This window comes from Anolis sagrei, chromosome Y (assembly GCF_037176765.1).
Source record: "Anolis sagrei isolate rAnoSag1 chromosome Y, rAnoSag1.mat, whole genome shotgun sequence".
Lineage (NCBI taxonomy): Eukaryota > Metazoa > Chordata > Lepidosauria > Squamata > Dactyloidae > Anolis > Anolis sagrei.
The window spans coordinates 12,538,728-12,554,772 of NC_090035.1; the positions used below are offsets into that span (position 1 = coordinate 12,538,728).

A 16,045-nucleotide genomic window follows, 5' to 3' on the forward strand; every position below is an offset into this window, starting at 1 on the left:
TTTTTGGGCTGTATGGCCATGTTTCAGTAGCATTATCTCCTGATGTTTCGCCTGCATCTTTGGCAAGCATTGTACAGGCGAAATGTCAGGAGAGAATGCTGCTGGAACATGGCCATACGGCCCCAAAAACTCACAACAACCCAGTGATCCTGGCCATGAAAGGCTTTGACAACACATCTACTCCTAAATTGGGATATTGGCCGTAAACTGAAAGGACGAAAGTTCATCTGTGCGTCATGTTCCCAAAAGGCATAAGTCAAACCCCAAAACAACCCCACTGCCCATTGAGCATGCCAAATGGGGGATTCTGGGAGTTGTGATCCAAAAAGGAAACCTTTCCCATGTTCGATGGGGGATGTTCCCACATATTAGGAGGGATGATGGTGATGTCCTGCTCATCTCTCTTAAGCCAGACTCAAAGCTCAGCATTCCTTTATTGGCTGGGCAGGATTCTGGTGACTGTAGTCCAACACTATTCCGAAAGCAACTTGGGGAATTTGCAGTAGTGCTACAGTGTAGACCAAGGGGGTTCTCAAACTTCGCTGGACTGTAATTTGAAAAGTTCACGAATCTTCTGCACACGGCACAGATCATCTTATTTGTAGTGCAAAGAAAACACAGAAGATCGATACACAATATTTAGAGTTGGGAATAACTTGAACCAACATAAACTTACCAATGTTTCAATGGGAAGTTTGAGAATGCTTTTGGCTAGGGAGAGAGTCAAGTTAATGAGGATTGTTGTTGTTGTGGGCCTTCAAGTTTTCAGACCCAGGGCAACCCTAAGTCTAAAGTTTATGCGTAAAGGCTAGGTCAAGGATCTTGGAAGGCCGCATCAGGCCTGCAAACCTTAGCTTGGGAACCCCTACAGTGTGTAAAATAATAGAATACTAGTGTATGAGATACTGCATGGACCATCTAGTCCAGGCAGGGGCAAATTTTGGCCCTCCAGGTGTTTTGGACTTTAACTCCCACAACTCCTAACAGCCTCAGGCCCCTTCCTTTTCCCCCTCAGCCAAACCCTAACCCAAAAATTCCACCCCCCCTTTTTTTGCAAAGATTCCAAAAGAAAACCCCACATTTTGCAGAATTTCAAAACTAAACTCCACTTTTTGCAAAATTCCAAAACAAAACACCACATTTTGAAAAATTCCAAAAGAAAACTTCACATCTTGCAAAAATTCCAAACAAACCCAACTTTTTGCAAAATTCCAAAAGAAAATCCAATTTTTGCAAAATTTCAAAACAAAACACCACTTTTTGCAAAAATCCAAAAGAAAAACCCACATTCTGCAGAATTCCAAAACAAAATCTCACTTTTTGCTAAATTCCAAAACAAAACACTACATTTTGCAAAAATTCCAAAACAAAACCCCACTTTTTGCAAAATTCCAAAACAAAACCCCACATTTTGGAGAAAGGGGGAAAAGGAAAGGGCCCGAGGTGGTTACGAATTGTGGGAGTTGGACGTTCAAAGCACCTGGAGGGAGGGCCCAAATTGGCCCATGCCTGATCTAGTCTAACTCCTTTCTGCCAGGCATGAAAAGCACAATTAAGGCACGCCCGACAGATGGCCATCCATCCTCTGTTGAAAAGCCTCTAAGGAAGGAGCTTCTGCAACAGTTTGTAGTCAGTGGTTCCCAACCTTTGGGCCTCCAGGTGTTTGGACTTCAACTCCCACACTTCCTAACAGCTGGTATTTCTGAGAGTTGAAGTCCAAATCACAGAGGGCCCAAAGGTTGGGAACTACTGCTGTAGATGCACCCAAAGTGTGAGTTGGTATGGCATAAGATGAACCCCCTCAATAAACCCCCCAAATGTGGAGAGGGCCTGTCTCTCACCTTCTGGGCTTGAGCAATCATCTTTCGGACCACCTCCTTGATGTGGGGCTGGCAGTCAATGGGGGGCTGCATGTAGACGGTGGCCCTGGTCACCCCACGGTAAGCGATGGTCTCCGGCCAGCCCAGGTCCAGCTGCGGGATGGACCGGTCCGACTTCTCCGGCCAATACTCCAAAGAGTGCTCTGGTCCCGCATCTCCGTTCAGGTCCGAGCGTTCCTCTCCGTGCCGTATGTGCTCCGACCCGGGGTCATAGGTCTCCAAGTTGTCCAGGATCTTCTTGAGTTCCAGCTCGGAGAGGAAATCCCGGATATTCTCTTTCTTGAGGACCTCGTAGAAGGCCTCCGGTCCTTTGGAAACCAGAGCTTCCAGGGCCAAGCGTTGCTCTTCGCTGTAGAAGAACTCCGGCTTGGATTCGGAGGACCTCCAATTGACGTGGCTGTCGTCCAAACACTGGACCTGGGAGTAAGCCATGCTTGATTTCTTTAACTTACAGAATAAAACAACAATAAATAGAAAGGAGAAATAATTTAGCGTATCCCTGAGTCGGATGAGTAGCAGCTAATAAGGTTTCTAACCGAGGCCCTTAACAACCTCTTGTAAACACTTTCCCCTTTGGGTCCAATCCTTGCAAATATGTGTATTATACTATATATTAAGAATTCTTTAAATGTTATAGCCGTTTTCTCGGTTTGTTCATCATCTCAATGCACTAAAAAGCAGGTGTTGTGCCGGGTTACTTTTCGCCCAGGAAGCAACAATGTGAAAAAATGTGGCGCCGAAATCCCAATATTCTCGTGCCAACTTTCTGATAGTTCACGGCTTCCTTTCCCATGGGAAAATGAGCAAAAATAACATGTCAGGAGCTTCCAGCATTGCGGAAATGGGAGCAGGACAGAACGGACAGAGCTTTGCTCGTCTTTATCTGTCAAAATCCAAAGTTTCTGGAGTTTCTGGAGTCGATTCCTTTCTAAATTCCGGCTGGTGTTTCTGATTTCCGACTCCAACTCTTGCCTTGCCTTGCTTTCCTGTTGTTGTTTTTCCCAGTCTCTCTCTTGGATTCCTGTGGAGGACTGTTGGCCGGTTCTCTGCCAGGAATGAAATCCACAGGAGTGTCAGGGAAGAAAGGAGTGAGAAAAAGAAAGAGAGGAAAGAGTGGCTGGCTCCTCCCTGCCCTACCTGCCGTCACATGCTGTTGGCAAGCCCTTGCCTCGGCTTGCCCCGGTTAACTCCTTCGCACCCATGCCTTCTTTCCGAAGATAAAGGGCAGGAAACTGACTCATCCCTGGGCCTGGAGGAGGCTCACATCATCGGCCGGGGCGGGAGACGTAGTGCGTCCAGCTGGGATGGAGGCCTGCCAGGTGGAACACATACCCTTTGTGTTTGCACATTACCTGTTGGCTGCCTTCGAACCTTATCTCCGAGGATTTCGCCTTTCAAACTTGTGTTTGCTTTCTGGAAGATAGGCCTTTTATGGCCCTTGGGTGTTAAGTCCCTTTGGGGCCAAAAGGGCATTTAAATAATGTGGTTTATTACCGCTTTAAATGTCATGGCTCAATGGTATGGAATCCTGGGAGCTGTAGTTTTCTAAGGCCAATGCTGTGGAATCTTGGGAGGTATAGTTTTCCAAAGGCCAATGCTGTGGGAATCCTGGAAGCTGTAGTTTTTCAGGGCCAATGCTGTGGGAATCCTGGAAAGTGTAGTTATCCAAGGTCAGTGCTGTGGGAATCCAGGAAGCTGTCGTTTTCCAAGGCCAGTGTTGTGGGAATCCTGGAAGCTGTAGTTTTCCATGGCCAATGCTGTGGGAATCTTGGAAGCTGTAGTTTTCCAGGGCCAGTGCCGTGGGAATCCTGGAAGCTGTAGTTTTCCAAGGCCAATGCTGTGGGAATCCTGGAAGCTGTAGTTTTCCAGGGCCAATGCTGTGGGAATCCTGGAAGCTGTAGTTTCCAAAGGCCAATGCTGTGGAATCTTGGGAGGTGTAGTTTTCCAGGGCCAATGCCGTGGGAACCCTGAGAGCTGTAGTTTATTACTACTTTAAATGTCATGGCTCAATGGTATGGAATCCTGGGAGCTGTAGTTTTCTAAGGCCAATGCTGTGGAATCTTGGGAGGTGTAGTTTTCCAAGGCCAATGCTGTGGGAATCCTGGGAGCTGTAGTTTTCCAAGGCCAATGCTGTGGAGTCTTGGGAGGTGTCATTTTCCAGGGCCAATGCTGCAAGAATCCTGGAAGGCATAGTTTTCCAAGGCCAGTGCTGTGGAATCTTGAGAGGTATAGTTTTCCAAGGCCAGTACTGTGGGAATCCTGGGATCTCTAGTTTTCCAAGACGAATGCTGAGGGAATCCTGGGAGCTCTAGTTTTTTCAAGGTTTTCAGCCTTCTCTGTCCAAGACAGCTGGGGCCTCCTCACCAACTACAATTCCCAGGATTCCATAGCATGGACCAATGGCAGGTAAAGAGGGGGGCCAAACTGGATTAAGTCTCCAGTGTAGATATAGTCAGGTCTGTAGGTGTGTTGTGCTGCTGGGAGACAATGTCGATTTTCAACTTTCTCCTTCCCTTGTGTTGCTTTTCAGATGACGTTGGCTGTGTCGACCCCATTGAATGCACCCGGATCTGTGGGGCCGAAGTGGGGTGCTCCAACATTGCTTACCCCAAACTTGTGATGGAACTGATGCCAAGCGGTAAGACCAGCCAGGCGTGGATCTGCCCTCATCTTCAACCCAGTTTACCAGTTTTGTCTCTCCTCCTCCTGCTCCTCCTCCTCCTCTTTGTCTTCTTCTTCCACCTCCTCCTCTCCTTTCTTTTCCTCCTCTTTATCCTCCCCTCCTTCCTTCCCCATCCTCTACATCCCATTCTTCCTCCTCGTCTTCTTCCTGCTTCAACTTATTTTCCTCTTTTCTACCTCTGTTACTTTATCACTTTTTCCTTCTCTTCTCCTCCCCTCTTCTTCACCTTTCTTTCTTTGTCTTCCTCCTCCTTTTGTTCTTCTTTCTCTTCCTTCTCCCCTTCTTCATCACTTCCTTCATCACATTGTTCTCCTCCTCCTCCTCCTCCTCCTCCTCCTCTTCCTATTCTTCTTCTCTTTTCCCCTCCTCCCTCTTCCTCCTTTTCTCTTCTTTTTCCTTCGTCGTCTTCTTCTCCATCCCATTCTTCCTCACCTCTTCCTCCTCCTCCTCCTCTTCCTTCATCTTCTTCTCATTTTTCTATTTCCACTTCTTCATCACCTCCTCCTTCTCTTCTTTTTCCTCCTTCACTATCTTCTTCTTCCTCTCCTCCTCCCTTCCTTCCTTCCTTCCTTCCTTCCTTCCTTCCTTCCTTCCTTCCCTTTGTCTCCTTTTATTTTCCAACCAGATACCCATCCCATAAGTACACCACTGAATGCCAACTCCCAGTGGACGAGGGGATTCTGGGTGTTGCAGTGCCCTCCAAAAGGAAGCTTCCTTAGGCTGAGAAGAAACATCTCCCTCTGGCTTTGACCGAGGCCAGCCCTGTGTTGTTGTCCTCTGAAAGGCCAATGGGTGCCTCATTGGTGGATGATGGTGGTCTTTGCTCCTTCTCCAGGCCTGCGGGGCTTGATGATTGCGGTCATGATGGCCGCCCTGATGTCCTCGCTGACCTCCGTCTTCAACAGCAGCAGCGCCCTTTTCACCATGGACATCTGGAGGAAGGTGCGCCAGGGGGCCACCGAGAAGGAGCTCCTGGCAGTTGGAAGGTACGGCGGGCCCTTAAGGGCCACTGGGCTTCTCCCTAGGAATCCCTAGCTCAGGGGTCCTCAAAGTCTTCAGCAGAGAGCCAGTTCAGGGTCTCTCAGACTTGTTGTTGTTGTTGTTGTTGTTGTTGTTGTTGTTGTTGTTGTGTGCCTTCAAGTCATTTCAGACTCAGGATGGCCCGAAGGCAATCCTCTCAAAGAGTTTTCTTGTCAAGATTGATTCAAAGGAGTCTTGCTTTTGTCTTCCTCTGAGGTTGAGAGAGAGTGGCTTGTCTAAAGTCACCACTGGGTTCAGAGCCACAATCCGAGGTTCAAACTACCATGTCACACTTTATACATTCTTTCCCTCTCTGTTTCTTACCTACCTTCCTTTCTCCCTTCCCTCCTTCTCTTTCTATTTCCTACTTATCTTTCTTTTTCCATCCCTCCTTCCCTCTCTTTTTCTTACCTACCTTTCTTTCTCCCTTTCTTCTCTTCTCTTCTCTTCTCTTCTTTCTTTCTTTCTTTCTTTCTCTCTTCTCTTCCTTCTCTCTCTGTTTCCTTCCTTCCATCCTTTCCTTTCTTCCTTCCTTTCTCTTCTTCCTTCCCTCTCTGTTTTCTTCCTTCCTTCCTTTATTTCTTTCTCACTTCTTTTCCTTCCCTCTCTTCTTTCTTTCTTTCTTTCTTTCTTTCTTTCTTTCTTTCTTTCTCATCTTCCCTCTTTTTTCCTACCTACCTACCTTTCTGTCTTCTCTTCCTTCTCTCACTTTTTCTTTTCTTCCTTCTCTTCTTCTTACCTGCCATTCTCTCCCCCTTTCTTCTCTTCCTTCCCTCTCTGTTCCCTACCTCCCTTTCTCTTCTTCCTTCACTCTATCTTTCCTACCTACCTACCTACCTTCCTTTCTTCTCTTCCTTCCCTCTCTATTTTCTACCTACCTTTCTTTCTCCCTTTCTACTCTTCCTTCCCTCTCTATTTGCTACCTACCTTTCTTTCTCCCTTTCTTCTCCTCCTTCTCTTTCTGTTTCCTTCCTACCTTTCTTCCTTCCTTTTCTCCTTCCCTCTTGTTTCCTTGCCTCCTTTTCTTTCATTCTTTCTATCCCCTCCCTATTTTGGTGGGAAATGGAGAGAGGAAAAGAAGGGAAAGGAAAGGAAAGGAGAGTTAAGGAGCAAGAAGAGGACGGCAGTAACAGCAGGGTGCACATGGCGGTGGCATAAACAGCGAGTCTAAAGTTTAGGATGTGGGCCAGGGAAGTGACTTTGGTGGGCTGGATTTGGCCCGCGGGCCGTAGTTTGAAGGCCCCTGCTCTTGGTCCTTTGGTGCAATTCTGTAATCAACTTCCAGCAGTTATCACCATCATCATCATCACCATGTTATTCCTTCCCTACCTCTCCTTATTACAACGCTCGAGGCGAGTTACAACATAGCTCAAGAGACATAATCATTATATAAAATACACACATTAAAGGTTTCTACGAAATGCATATATTAAAACACGCAGAACAAAGATTAGAATATAGTGAGTATAAAATTAATTACCAAAACTGGCTGCGTAGGCCTTCTGGAAGAGATGGGTCATCAGAAGTTGTCTTTGAGTCCTCCAGTGCATTCTGGGCTCAACTGGTGTCAGGTGGAATTGGTGATAAAGGGGGTAAGAAATGGGGGGTGGTCTAGATGGCCTCAGAGGGTCCCATTTTCCTGCTCCGGAGTAAGTGAAACCCCGAACATAAACGATACCTTTTGCCCATTGTGTTTTTGGCATCTCTTTCTCCACCGTGGCCTCAGTCTCACCGTCTGTGAAATGGGTTGAGTCCCATTTTTGGAAGAGACAGAGCGGTAACCTAATTGGCAGGCTGAAGCATTAATTATTCGAGTCGCCTGACGGGCGGGGGCTATTTCTTGATTTGGCTTCAACTTCATCTCTTCGCTGCCTTTGGAACCCCAGGCGCCACAATAAAACCAACTACAAAGAGAAGGAAAACATTAATGAAGAGCATTGCCAAACAAGAGTTAGAGAGCAGGGCTGTTGTTTCGAATTCCTTCAGGCAGCGGCATGCAAGGAGCATCTACATGGTGGAATGAATCCAGTTTAACTACCTTGTCTCAAGGCTACAGAGTCCTCAGAGTTGGCGTTTGCTTTAGAGGCCTTGCTTTAGATGCTCAATGCTATGTTATCCTAGAAGTTGCAGTTTTACAAGGGCCTTCTCTGCCAAAGGGTGCAAAGGACCTTATAAAACTGTAACTCCCAGGATTGAACCCTTAAAGTGGGACCAAACTGCAGTAAATCTTGCCAATCGAAAGGTTGACAGTTCGAAGCCTGGGTCGGGGTGAGCTTAACTGCCCTGGCTCAAGACTATGAAGACTATGGAGTCTTTAAAGCCCCCACATTAGAGGCTCAATGATATGTTATCTTGGAAGTTGCAGTTTTACAAGGGCCTTCTCTGCCAAAGGCTGCAAAGGCCCATGTAAAACTGTAACTCCCAGGGTAACATAGCATCGAGACCTTAAAGTGGGGCCAAACTGCATTAGTTTTTCAGTGCTGATCCAGGGCTGGACTTTAGCACAGCAGGCTAACCGCCAGCTGCAGTAAATCTTGCCAATCAAAAGGTTGACAGTTCGAAGCTTGGGTCGGGATGAGCTCCTAGCCTGTAACTCAGTTTCTGCCAACCTAGCAGTTCAAAAGCAAAATGTGAGTAGATAAATAAGTACTGCTTTAAGACTGGGAGGTATTTAAGGCATCCATAAAGAAGTGTCAGAAAAATGCCAGCAATTTGATAAAGGAGGACGTTTACAATCAAAGCTCTTCGGAAGGGAAGGTGGAGCAACAGCACCCCCTGTGGCTGGGACCGGGCACAGCCTCCAAGATGCCAAAGATGGGAAACCCATAACTCTACCTATATATACTTCTACCTATATATACCTCTACTTCTGCCTATACATACCTCTACCTATATGGACAGAGAACAAGACAGTTGTCTGTCTTGTCGGTGTATAACGGCATTGAATGTTTGTCGTCTATATGTTCTGTGATCCACCCTGAGTCCCCTCGGGGTGAGAAGGGCGGAATGTAAATATTGTAAATAAATAAATAAAATAGATGCAACCAAAGATTCTACCATATATAATACGTGGAAGGAAGGCATAGAAAAATGCAAACCTGTATAAATACAAATTGCAAAAGAAATTGTTGCAATAAAATGTGAAAAAACAAACAACCATGAACCCACAACAACATGTAGCAAAGCAAATGGGCCAATGCAAAAATATTCCAAATATACAAAGCTACAAAACAGCTTTGAGTCAATATAACTTGGGCATCCCTTTGTTTTAACATAGTTGAAATGCCTTTTTGTTCCGTATGAATGTGCCCAATGGTGGTTCTTCTCTTTTCATCATTGTATGTGGAAGGATGATAAAAACATAAAATCATCCAGGCGTTCCCTGGGCAACGTCCTTGCAGACGGCCAGTTCTCTCACATCAGAAGTGACTTGCAGTTTCTCAAGTCGCTCCTGACACGACCAAAAATTAAAATTGTATGTGGAAATCAGTTTTCATATTGATATTTTGCTGGCTTTTAAAATGGTTTTTAGGGTTGTGAGCTCCTTTGGGTCTCTAAAGGTAAACATTCCCCCTGACATTAAGTCTAGTCGTGTCTGACTCTGGGTGGTGGTGCTCCATTCCTAAGCCAAAGAGCCAGTGTTGTCCATAGACGCCTCCAAGGTCATGTGGCCAGCATGATTGCATGGAGTGCCGTTACCTTCCCACCGGAGCAATACCTATTGATCTACTCACATTTGCATGTTTTCGAACTGCTAGGTTGGCAGAACAGCAAGAGCTCACCCCACTCCCCGGATTCGAACTAACGATCTTTTGGTTAACAAGTTCAGCAATTCAGCGGTTTAACCCGCTGCATTACCGGGGGCTCCCTTTGGGTCTCTACCAAGAGAGAAAAAGAGACCAAATAAATAAATAAATAAATAATAACAATAATGGATCTTTACCAAGAGCCTTCTAATCAAGGTGAAAGAAGAAAGTGCAAAAGCTGGGTTGCAGCTAAACATAAAAAAAACCAAGATTATGGCAACAAGAATGATTGACAACAGGAAAATAGAGGGAGAAAATGTGGAGGCCGTGACAGACTTTGTATTTCTAGGCGCAAAGATGACTGCAGATGCAGACTGTGGCCAGGAAATCAGAAGACACTTCCTTCTTGGGAGGAGAGCAGTGTCCAGTCTCGATAAAATAGTAAAGAGTAGAGACATCAGACTGGCAACAAAGATCCATTGCCTAGTCAAAGCCATGGTCTTCCCTGTAGTCACCTACGGATGTGAGAGCTGGACCTTAGGGAAGGCTGAGCGAAGGAAGATCGATGCTTTTGAACTGTGGTGTTGGAGGAAAGTGCTGAGAGTGCCTTGGACTGCGAGAAGATCCAACCAGTCCATCCTCCAGGAAATAAAGCCCGACTGCTCATTGAGGGAAAGATACTAGAGACAAAGTTGAAGTACTTTGGCCACATCATGAGGAGACAGCAAAGCCTGGAGAAGACAATTATGCTGGGGAAAGTGGGAGGTATAAGGAAGAGGGGCTGACCAAGGGCAAGATGGATGGATGGCATCCTTGAAGTGACTGGACTGACCTTGAAGAAGCTGGGGGTGGTGACGGCCGACAGGGAGCTCTGGCGTGGGCTGGTCCATGAGGTCACGAAGAGTCGGAGACGACTGAACGAATGAACAACAACAACCAAGAGACAAAAGCAGAATCCACATTATTATTATTATTATTATTATTATTATTATTATTATTATTATTATTTACATTTCAGTTTTCTTGAAGTCTTGCTCAAGACTTGCAGGGTCCAACTCTTGCAGGATCCAAATCATCACCATCATCATAATCAACAACAACAACAACAAACAAACAATTAAATAAATGTTAAGCCCCTTCGGCTCTTGATCAAGAGAGGAAAGCAGGGCCAATATAATATGATATAATATAATATAATATAATATAATATAATATAATATAATATAATATAATATAATATAATAATATACTGGGTTGCTGTGAGTTTGGCCATGTTCCAGAAGCATTGTCTCCTGACATTTTGCCCAGATCTATGGCAGGCATCCTCACATGTTGTGAGGTCTGTTGGAAACTAGGCAAGTGAGGCTTATATATCTGTGGAATGATGTCCAGAGTGTGAGAAAGACCTTTTGTCAGTTTGAGGAAAGTGTCAATGTTGCCATTGGCTGGCTCGATTAGCACTGAATGCTATTCAAGCATTACATTATAATATTAACAACAACAACAACAACAACAACAACAATGTAATCTTCTGACTTTTTGATGCTGATTGATTGCTGAGTCCTATTTTTGCAAACGTTTGTATTTTTGCAAACTTTTGTATAGTGTGAACTTTCTGCGGGGGAAATCCCAAAGAGGATGGAGACGTCACCCAGCCATTGCGCAACCCAAAAAGCTGTGTCTGGAGGTGTTTTTCCTCTGCCTTTTTCCCCTTTCCTAATCTTCCTGAGTACGTTTTTATTGCTGTTATTATTATCATTATCATTAGTATTTCCCTTCGGGTGGGTGATGGTGATGCCCAGAGATTACCTTCCTGGGGAGGAACAAGCCCACCTAACATAACACCCCAAAATCCAGAAATTCAGATGTCACCAGGAAGATGGGTATAAGGATAACGTGATGATGAGGAATACGTCTGGTTTTGCCTGTTTCACCTGATGTGATGGAATCACCGCTGCAGTTTTGGCACAATATTGGTGATGCAAGACTGGGGTTTTGCTGGAGACCGAGGGGAACATGACACATGGGGAAAGACCTAGGAAGTCGATAATGAGTGATTCACTATCGGAGATTCGCTGCAGACAGGCGTGGAGAATGGGTTTCGGGTAAGGGATCAGTTGTGGGCACAAGGCAATGTTGGCATGGATTCTTATGGCTTTTGGCGTTGTTGCTGTGTTATATAATGATAATATCTTAAGCGTTCTAAGGCCTGTTGAAAGAAACAAGTTTTTAGTTCCTTCCTAAAGTGCTGTAGTGTGGGGTTTGCCTAAGTTCCTTGGGGAGGGCATTCCAGAGCAGGGGAGCCACCACCAAGAAGGCCCTCTCCTTCGTCCTCAACAACCGCACTTGATATGTTCCCTATAGCTAGCCCCTGGCTGCCTCTCTTTATACCAATTGCAGTTTCCGAGCCATCTTCAATAGCAGCCCCACATAGAGTGAATTACAGTAGTCCATTTTGGATTTAACTAAGGTGTGGACCACCTTGGCTAAGTCAGGCTTTTTGAGACACAGTTGCAGCTGGTGCACAAATTTTCACTGTGTGAAGGCCCTCCTAGCCACCGCCAACACCTGAGCTTCAAGCATCAGCGCTGAATCCAGAAGGACCCACAAGCTATGGATTGTGATTTACGTGTAATATTGTGTATTATGTTTTTATGGTTTTAATTGTATACTGTGCACTGTATATTTTGTTGTAAACCGCGTTGAGTCGCCAGTTAGGCTGAGAAACGGCGGTATACAAGGACAGTAAATAAATAAATAAATAAATAAATAAATAAATAAAACCAGATTGCAAGGAGTCAAGATAATTGGCTTCATCCAAGAGTCCCTGGAGCTGAAAAGCTACCACTTGCTCCAAAACCTTGCCCAGAAAAGGGAGATTAGAAATGGGCCTGTAGAGTCAAGAGACCACTTCTTTAAGACTGGTCTAACAATAGCTTTTTAAAAGCTTGATGGCATATATCCCTGCTCCAACGATCCTTATATACCACTGTTTCGCTTTGGGTTTTGGTCAAACCTCTAAGGATCTATCAAAGTTGTTGAACCTTGGATAGATCTTCAAAGTCTGTCTGGATTTTAGTTGGAACTTTGAAGGAGAAAGGACAGATCTTCAGAGATGAGTATCAATCTTGGAGATGTCCTCTCTGGATTTTGGTTGGTTGGGCAAAGGCTAGATTTGCTTTGGGTTTTGTTCCAAACCTCTAAGGAACTATCAAAGTGGTTGAATCTTGGATAGATCTTCAAAGTTGGGGATGTCTTCCTGGATTTTAGTTGGAACTTGAAAGGAGAAAGGACAGATCTTTAGAGATGAGTATCATTCTTGGAGATGTCCTCTCTGAATTTTAGTGGTTGGGCAAAGACTATATTTGCTTTGGGTTTTGGTCTGAACCTCTAAGGATCTATCAAAGTGGTTGAACCTTGGATAGATCTTCAAAGTTGGGGATATCTGCCTGGATTTTAGTTGGAACTTTGAAGGAGAAAGAGCAGGTCTTCAGAGATGAGTACCAATCTTGGAGATGTCCTCTCTGGATTTTAGTTGGTGGAGCAAAGGCTAGATTTGCTTTGGGTTTTGGTACAAACTTCTAAAGATCTTTCAAAGTGGTTGAACCTTGGATAGATCTTCAAAGTTGGGGATGTCTGCCTGGATTTTAGTTGGAACTTTGAAGGAGAAAAGACAGATCTTCAGAGATGAGTACCAGTCTTGGAGATGTCCTCTCTGGATTTTAGTTGGTTGGGCAAAGTCAAGATTTGCTTTGGGTTTTGGTCTGAACTTCCATAGATTCATAAACAGGTCTGAACTCAGTTCAGTTTCTTGGATAGATCTTCAAAAATAGGTATTGACCTTGGATTGGTCAGTTCTGGATTTAAGTTAGAGATAGGCAAAATCTTGGTTTGCTGCTGGGCATGATTCAGTTCTTTGGGTTAATATTCAAGTTGATACTCAAAGATGAGTATCAACTTGAGAGACATTCACTCCAAATTTTAGTCAGAACTTTGAAGAAGGTAGATAGACCTTCAAAATTGTTTATTGACCTTGGAGACTTCTGATCTGCATTTTAATCAAAACTTTGAAGGAATTAGGATAGATCTTCAAGATTGCTTATTGGCCTTGGAGCTGTCTCCCTTGGATTTGAGAGCTTTGAAGGAGCTAGGACAGATCTTCAAAGTTGGGTATCAATCTTGAGATGTCTGCTTTGGGTTTTAGTTGGAACTTCGAAGGAGTTAGGAGAGATCTTCAAAATTGTTTATTGCCTGCCTTGGATTGTAGTCAGAAGATGCCAAAGGCTCTTGAACCCACCCCAAGGGTCCTCCTTGGACCTCCCTTGCCTTCTCTTGGGTCCAATCTGCTGAAAGGCCCTATTTTTGCTTCTGTTCACCTTTCTGTGACTCCAGTTTGGTGAGAAATACCTTTAGCCGACCAGACCTTTGTTTTGAAAGAGCGCTCATACTCAGACAGGGATGTGCTGAGGGTTTATCTCCCCTTTTTGTGTGGTTCCTGACTCATGCCTTGTGCCCTGACTATGGCCTGTGTCCAATGCCGTCCCCAGACATTGTGCTGCCTGAGGCCAGGGTGAGAGGGTTCGGAGGTTGCTTCCAAGTCCCTCCATCCTGCATTTGGAAGTCCCAGTAATGTTAATGTTGGATCTTATTGTACTTGGGTTTCTCAAAATCTTTTGGATTAAACCCTGGGGCTTTACAGTTCAGACTACAACCCAGAACGGATTCCCTATACTCAAAAGCAATAGCAAAGCATAATTGAGCAAGATCCTATATATGCCCAAGATACATTGGCGATGACCAATTGTGCATCCCATGGAGGACACAGTATCTTTAAAGTTCAGACTACAACCCACAACAGGTTCCCTATACTCAAAAGTAAATAGCAAAATATACTTGAGCAAGAGCCTATATATGTCCAAGATATGCTAAAGATGCCCATATGTGCATCTAATGGAGGACAAAGTAGATTTAAAGTTCGGACTACCACCCAGAACGGATTCCCTACACTCAAAAGTAAATACCACCGTATACTTGAGCAAGATCCTATATATACCCAAGATATGCTGAAGACTCCCAGTTACCAGTATGTGTCCCATGGAGGACATGGTAGCTTTAATGTTCGGACTACAACCCGGAACAGATTCCCTATACTCAAAAGCAATAGCAAAGCATACCTGAGCGAGATCCTATATATGCCAAAGATATGCTGAAAATGCCCAGTTATGTGTCCTATGGAGGACATGGTAGCTTTAATGTTCAGACTACAACCCAGAACGGATTCCCTATACTCAAAAGTAAATAACAACGTATACTTGAGCGAGATCCTATATATGCCCAAGATATGCTGAAGATGCCCAGTTATGTGTCCCATGAAGGACAAAGTAGTTTTAAGTTTCGGGCTACAATCCGGAACGGACTCCCTATACCCAAATGCAGTAGTAAAGCATACCTGCCTCCCTATATGCCTTTCCAGTCTCTGGGCTTGGCATCCCTGGGAGATCCTATCGATTCCATAAAAGCCCGATGCGATCTACCTGGGTGTCATTTCGGGTGCTGAGTGATCCCCACCCTCCTTAATGAGTTTGGCGTCTTAATTGATTCATCATCCCACATGACCTGGAATCGCGTCCAATGCAATCGGAGCAGAGTCGCATTGCAAAAACATTCCTGAGTGTTATCTCGAACTCTTCGCCGCAGACATCTGCCTGGTTGGTGCAGTCTAACCAAGTGGTCAAAACCATAAATACTCTTGAGTTTTATTATTTATCCTCGTTAGAGTCCTCATTAGAGGTTTCCTCACTTGACATAAAATAGACTACATGGGTTTTTCCTTAGTATTAGGATTTTAACTTCACCATAGAACAAAATTGATTTCCTAAGTCTTCATTGCTGATGCCAGAACTGAAATCTATCTTTCTATCTAGTTTATATTAGAGTGATTAACAAATAAAAGGAAGTTCAACAAGGACAAATGCAAATACACTTAGGCAGAAAAAATGAAATGCAAAGAGACAGAATGGGGGACGATGCCTGGCTCGATAGCAGTATGTGTGGAAAAGATTTTGGAGTCTTCATGGACAACAAGCTAAACATGGGCCAACAATGTGATGCGGCGCCAAAAAAAAGCCAATGGGATTTTGGCCTGCATCAATAGGAGTCTAGTGCCTAGATCCAGGGACGTCATGCTCCCCATGCTCTATTCTGCCTTGGTCAGACCACACCTGGAATCACACTGTATCCAATTCTGGGCACCACAATTGGAGGGAGATGTTGACTCTAAGCTGGAATGTGTCCAGAGGAGGGCGACCCAAAGGATCAAGCATCTGGAGAACACGCCCTGTGAGGAGCGGCTTAAAGTGCCTGCAGAAGAGAAGGTGGAGAAGAGGCATTATGAGGGTCATGGATCAAGATATGAGGGGAAGTCATAGGGAGGAGGGAGCAAGCTTGTTTTTTGCTGCCCTCGAGACTCGGACACAGTGGAACAATGGCTTCAAACGACAGGAAATAAAGGAGATTCCACCTGAACATTAGGAAGAACTTCCTGACTGTGAGAGCCGTTCAGCAGTGGAACTCTCTGCCCCAGAGTGTGGTGGAGGCTCCTTATTTGGAAGCTTTAAAACAGAGGCTGGTTGGCCATCTGTTGGGGGTGCTTTGAATGCAATTTTCCTGCTTCTTGGCAGAATGGGGTTGGACTGGATGGCCCATGAGGTCTTGTC

General features: G+C 44.9%; 2 protein-coding genes across 4 annotated transcripts in view; one reads left to right on the forward strand and one right to left on the reverse strand.

The window, feature by feature from the left end:
- Positions 1-2,973, reverse strand: part of LOC137095347 (protein FAM83G-like) — a 47,971-nt gene extending 44,998 nt beyond the window's left edge. For both annotated transcript variants that reach the window (XM_067461891.1, XM_067461892.1), the window contains exon 1: positions 1,842-2,973. In XM_067461891.1, the coding sequence (XP_067317992.1) occupies positions 1,842-2,312 (471 nt within the window). In that variant the 5' untranslated portion in view covers positions 2,313-2,973. The remainder of the gene's footprint in view (positions 1-1,841) is intronic.
- Positions 1-16,045, forward strand: part of LOC132782105 (sodium/mannose cotransporter SLC5A10) — an 84,448-nt gene that overhangs the window by 60,996 nt on the left and 7,407 nt on the right. For both annotated transcript variants that reach the window (XM_060786784.2, XM_067461893.1), the window contains 2 exons: positions 4,411-4,518; positions 5,399-5,549. In XM_060786784.2, coding sequence (XP_060642767.2) covers positions 4,411-4,518; positions 5,399-5,549 — 259 coding nt within the window. The remainder of the gene's footprint in view (positions 1-4,410; positions 4,519-5,398; positions 5,550-16,045) is intronic.